A 6,097-nucleotide genomic window follows, 5' to 3' on the forward strand; every position below is an offset into this window, starting at 1 on the left:
GCTTGTTTTTTTACCCATACACCTAATAGTCACCCATTTAATTTCATGTCTTTACCTTTACTAAAGCCCAATATTACTAGAAACAAGTGATACCTAAAATCTATATGTAGTTTATTTCATTTACTATGACATCCTTCATCCATATTCCTGTAAATAGTGTAGTTTTATTTGTTTTTAATAGTTCATAACTTTTAACAGTTTTATTTTATTGATTGCTATTTTAGGTTTTTAATCATTTATACTTAAGGTGATGAAGAGTATTCTATGGGAATTCAATTCATTTTCATTTACTTACTTTATTGAAGGCATATTACATGAAGTTTGTATGTATATAAACTCAGTTAAATAATTACTACTTCCAATCAAATTAACATATTCACATTTTGTTATAATAACTTTTCTGTTTGTGTTAAGTATACCAAAAACCTTCTTTGTGGGTGATTTCTTACTATGCAATATACAACTTCATGCTTTGTGTCTTGATATTGGGTAAAGTTTATTGAGACTATTGCTTTCTTACTAATTTTTAATTTCATCTGTGAGAGATAAATTGTTCAAGGATGTATGGATTTACTTCTTGACTTAAGATGCACCTCATTGGCATACTCTTTTCTTTTGTCAACACCAAATTATTTTGATATCTACAGTCACATTAAGTTTTAAAATCTGAAGGCATGAGATTAACTTTTTTTTTATTTAAGTTTGTTTAGGCTAGTCAGAGTGTTTTGCATTTACATATAAACTTTATCTTCCCCATTCACAGAATTGGACCACTAGAATTTTCTCACTTGTTATCAATCACAGTAGAATCTCTCCTTATGTAGTTATACAAAGGCCAGCTAATGTGTCTTTATCATATATAGCTGCACCTTTGTGTCTGTTAAGAGACAGACAACATGGTATAAGTCAAGTGCTTCAGCCTTCTCAGGAAGGACATATAGCAACTATGGTCAGAGTTTATTGTCTAAGCTAATTAATGTGCAAGCTTATCTATAAAAGGACATCTGTATGAAGAACAGGCAGGACAATTCAGCGCCATTTCTTTGGTGACATATACCATCCATTTAATATTAAATTTCATAGGCATGTTATAGTAATATTTAATCTCATTTGTCACTTGTCATCTACTAGAGATTGTTCTCTGGCTTGTATGAGCTTGATCTAATGATCTTTATCATCTGTAAAGATGAGCTAATACAATTATGCTTTTCTTTTAAATTAAAATTTTATTTGACTGAGTTGGGACTGAACATATTAGTAAAAGGAACAGACCTGGAAAATACATGTACAAGTAACAGAGAAGGTTGAATTGTATGTATATGTATGTTACTAGGTTTTCCCCTGCTGGTCTGGTCCCACCGCCATGCCAGCCCCAAATAACACACAGAGACACTGTATTAGATATAATTCTGTTTGCTTGCTACTACTTTCTTATTGGCTAGCTCTGCCTTAAATATTAACCCATTTCTATTCATCTAAGTATTTACACGTGGTCTTATCTTACCGGAGAGAGGCCCAGGCATTCTTCTCTCTTCATCTTCCATCTTAAATCTCCTCCCTACTTCTTCCTCTCTCCTCCTCGTCCTAGTCCTGCCTATCTTGCTTTCCTATTGGCCAACAGTGCTTTATTCATTAACCAATAAAAGAAACGTATTTACAGAATGACATCTTCCATCATCTCCTCTTTTCTGTCTAAAATAAAAAGAAGGGTTTTAACTTTAACAAAGTAAAATATATAACAAAACAGTTATTAAATAAGAACCACAGTTAACAATATTAATCCATTAACATTTAGCAAGATTAAAAGAAAATATTCTATCATCTATCCTATCTTTGTGATAAATTCCTATATGTAACTTATCTTTAATCCTAACTAAGGAAAACTATAACCATAACTATATGTCTTCAACTCCTTCAAAGACCACAGAAGGAAAATATATAAACTCTAGAAATGACAGAGATAACTCACTATCTGGTCAGTCACCCGAAGTTCTTCTGTAAAGTTCCATCTTCAGCCTATAGGCCACAGTGTGTCTGGCAGAATCCTCAGCAAAGCAGAAAACTAAACTGTCCACCTGTAATGGCAGTTTGTCAGTCACTTTCCTCTGTGTCCTGCAGACTGTCTGGCAGACTCTTCCATGAAGCAGGATTCTGTGGCAATGTCCATCTTGTATCAGTAGTAACTTTTCTGGGGTCCTGCATGTCCAGTTTATATAGCATAAAGTCAAATAGTCCAGACAAGAGCAGTATCTTGCCCAAATGCTAGTCTTGTCATATTGAAAGCAAACTCCATAATGAGTTTCTTCGATGTTCATCTTCCTTCCTGATGCAGGTGGTATTGCCAGGTGCAGTTATGTCTCATTATCAAGAAAAACTCTAAACCATTTTAAATGCCATATTCTGTAGGTCTTTGAAATACATCTCTATATATCTAGAAAACCTAACTCACCTAACTATAAGTTTTGACTGTTATAGGTAACTGTTTGTAATCTATATTAAATTATACATTACATTTGTGAATGAGCTATATAAACACAATACCTAAACAAGATGAGAAACATACATATCACAAAATTGACCATATTTTGTATCAATAAATAAAAATACATTCCAAAACAAAGCATTCATATTCATACCAAAATTCCCATTTTACATTTAAAAAATTGGTTGTGATCATTAACCATTTATAACCAAGCCCATTTAATTGAAAACTAACATTTATAGACAATATTTGGAAATTTGGGTGTCGTTCTTTACAAAGTGATTCCAGCTGGTAGGGGGGTGCTATCATGAGGATCCTAAGAAGATACAGAAATCTTGATTCTAGTCTATAAGGCTGCCTTTTCCCAAATGTTTTGAATGTTGGATCACCTGGGACACTGCTTCAGGGGGTCTGGCTTGATCAAACCACATTGGTCTGGAAGGAATTTCATTTTCTATGGAAACAAAAATAGAAATCCTTTTCCCCATAACCTGTTCTTAAACTTAAATTTTGGAGTCAAAGCATTTTTAAAATATATTAATTGAATTAATCCAGCAACATTTCTTTTAGCAGTTGTTACTTCCTCAGCAGTCAAATGATACAAACACAATATAATATTGTACAGTATCCAGATTTTCTCTTGAGCTTTCCATCTTTAAGTGGCTTTTTATTACGCTATTTTTCCTACTTCTACTTTTTCATTTTTTTGAGATAGGTTTTCTCTATGTAACTTTTATCTGTCCTGGAATTAACTCTGTATACCAGGTTTACTTTGATATCACAGAGATCTGCTTGCTACTGTCTCCTGAGCACTGGAATTAAGGGTGTGTGCCACCACTCCCAGCTACTCTCTTTTATTATTCTTTTTAACCAATTTTATCCTTTTTCTTTTTTTTCTTCCAAGCCTACATATATTTTAAAACACAATGCAAATCTTTAGCGGTTTTTCCTTAATGCGAATCTGTCTTTACTGTAAATTTTTATCTTTTTCTGGCCACGAGTCTTTTATCTGGTAAACAGCATTGCTATAATGAAAGTCACAGCCTATTAGGAGTGGTCTATCCAAGATTGTGGCAGTTACATTTACTGCCAGAACTGAGAATTGTGCTCACTGCCTTGGTCTACACTGCCATCCAGTAGCATGTTGCCAGCTTGGAGATGTGATCACTGCCATTGCCAGCTCTCGTACACACCATTAAGTTGTAAGCACAGAGCTCTTTAAAAGCTTTCTGGTTTTTTGACACTTATGCTGAGTCAGGAAAACTCCCTTAAAGGAACCATGCAAATCTCTGCTTGTCTCTGGCAAAACAGAGTCCAACTGAGAAAAATTCTGTTACCAAAAAGCCTTGCTTGTCTCTGTTCTTTTGTTTCTAAATCCCTTTTTTAAGTTTTTGTTAAGTTTTAAGTGGAATTTATAATCAGCCACATTGAAGGTGCCATTATGTTATGAGTCGTTTTTCCCACCATCCTGGATATATATTTGACATTTGTATTATTTCACAGAATAATTGTAAGAAGGTTTAAATTACTTTTGTTGGAATTTATGTCATCAAATGACTAACCCCAGAGAAAATTTGCCTTCTCAACAACCTTTATAAATGCATTCTTGACCTCCATGTTTCTCAGGCTATAGACCAATGGGTTCAGCATGGGAATGACCACAGTGTAGACCAAAGATGCAATTTTGTCTGTGTCCATAGAATGACTGGAGCTAGGCTGCAAATACATTATAATGACTGTCCCATAGAAGAGGAAGACAGCAGTAAGGTGAGAAGCACAGGTGGATAATGCCTTTTGGTACCCCTCACTTGTGTGCATTTTCAAAATGGTGACAAAAATGAATAGGTAGGAAATTAAAATAACAAAAAGTGCAAATAAAACATTAAAACTTGAAATAAGAATCAGAATCATCTCACTTATGCCTCTGTCAGAGCAACTCAAAGTCATAACTGCTGGAATATCACAGAAAAAGTGATGGACCACATTAGCCATACAAAATGAGAGGTAGAATGTGTCTCCAATTTGCACAGAAGCATTCAAAAAACCAATGATATAGCAACCTGCCGCCAGACGAGCACAAACACTTTTTGTCATGATGGTGGAATAATGGAGGGGCTTACACACTGCTGCATACCGATCATAGGCCATAGATGTTAAGAAATAGCATTCCATAGTGGCAAAGGCTGCAAAAAGAACATCTGGGCAGCACATGCATTGTAGGAGATGACCTTATCTTCCAGAAGCAAGATAGATAAAAATTTTGGGGTGACTGTTGTGGAGGAACAAAAATCCACCAGAGAGAGGTTGCTGAGGAAAAAGTACATAGGGGTATGGAGATGAGAGTCAAGCAGAATCAGTGCAATCATTCCCAGATTCCCAATCAAAGTGATAATGTAAATAAGTGTGAATAAAATAAAGAGTGGAACCTGTAGTTCTGAGGCTGTGGTTAGTCCCAACAGGAGAAATTCTGTTACCTCTGTAATATTCTTCATCTATGGTGTTTTATTAGTCACAAGATGGCCTATAGCAAAGTTAAATAAAGACAAATATGTCTGAATGAGAAAAATACAGTTGTAAATTAAAGTAAAATTCATTTTAATGATACATTTTTTACCATGTATAAAATATAAAGAAGAATACAATTCAGAGAATAAATAATCTATGTAGGAGTACATAGATTTTTGCCTGAAATTTTTTTGTAACCAAGTACCTATAACCCTGGATGGCCTTAAACTCAAGAACCTCTTGCTTCTGCCTCCAGAGTATAGTGATTATAGATTAGTTATAATCACTAAACTAATAATATGGTGTTGAATATGAAAGGGCTACATGATTTGGCTTCCAGTGTCACTGATTTCATTTATGAATGAACTGAGTTAGAAAAAGAACATATAACCTGAGTTCCTCTAGGTTACAAATATGGAATGAAAGATTACCAAATATCTTTTCAGTTTATCAGCTTACACATCTTTAGTTATCATACACCAGAATTTATTCTTCTATGATTCTGTAATCCTCCCATAAATAAACATTTATTTACAAATAAAATTTCTAATGTAATGTTTGTTTTTCAAGTGGGACTAGAAATCAGCTGGTAGAAACAAACTTAAGAAGATGCTTCAAAATCTATATTCTGGTAATGAATTGAATTGGTTTTCATTTTAATTATTTTACATTTAATCATTATCCTTTTGTGACACACATATGCATATAAGTGTATCATAGAGCAATTCACAAAAAAATGTCCCATGGATGGAGAGGGATAAATACAGCATCAGAGTTACTCACTATCAACATAGTCAATTCTAAAAAGAAAGTATAGCACTGGAGTAGAGCTTAAGAATTTGACTGTGCAAAAGTATAAAACTATGCTAGTTATTAGCTGAGAGACATTCAGTATATATAATATAACTTTTCTAAATTTTAATTTCTAAAATTTAATTTGTCTGTCAATAAAATGTAATTTACTTGGCATTTTTTTTTATCAACTTCAAATTACTGGGAGTTAAATGAATTAATGCATAAAGAACTATGATGTGACTTGTCAAGTCCTGATGAATGATGATCAGCTGCAACATAATTATTAAGATTACTTTGTGAGATCTGTGTTGGTGT

At 33.7% G+C, this 6,097-nt stretch overlaps 1 protein-coding gene across 1 annotated transcript; it reads right to left on the reverse strand.

Moving 5' to 3' along the window:
- Window positions 1-4,039: 4,039 nt before the first annotated feature.
- Window positions 4,040-5,779, reverse strand: LOC127227770 (olfactory receptor 5B17-like). The gene is given in 3 exon segments (XM_051192114.1): window positions 4,040-4,674; window positions 4,677-4,974; window positions 5,771-5,779. Coding segments are annotated over 3 exon segments (942 nt in total).
- Window positions 5,780-6,097: the final 318 nt, after the last annotated feature.

This window comes from Phodopus roborovskii, unplaced genomic scaffold, assembly GCF_943737965.1.
Source record: "Phodopus roborovskii unplaced genomic scaffold, PHOROB, whole genome shotgun sequence".
NCBI classification, from domain to species: domain Eukaryota; kingdom Metazoa; phylum Chordata; class Mammalia; order Rodentia; family Cricetidae; genus Phodopus; species Phodopus roborovskii.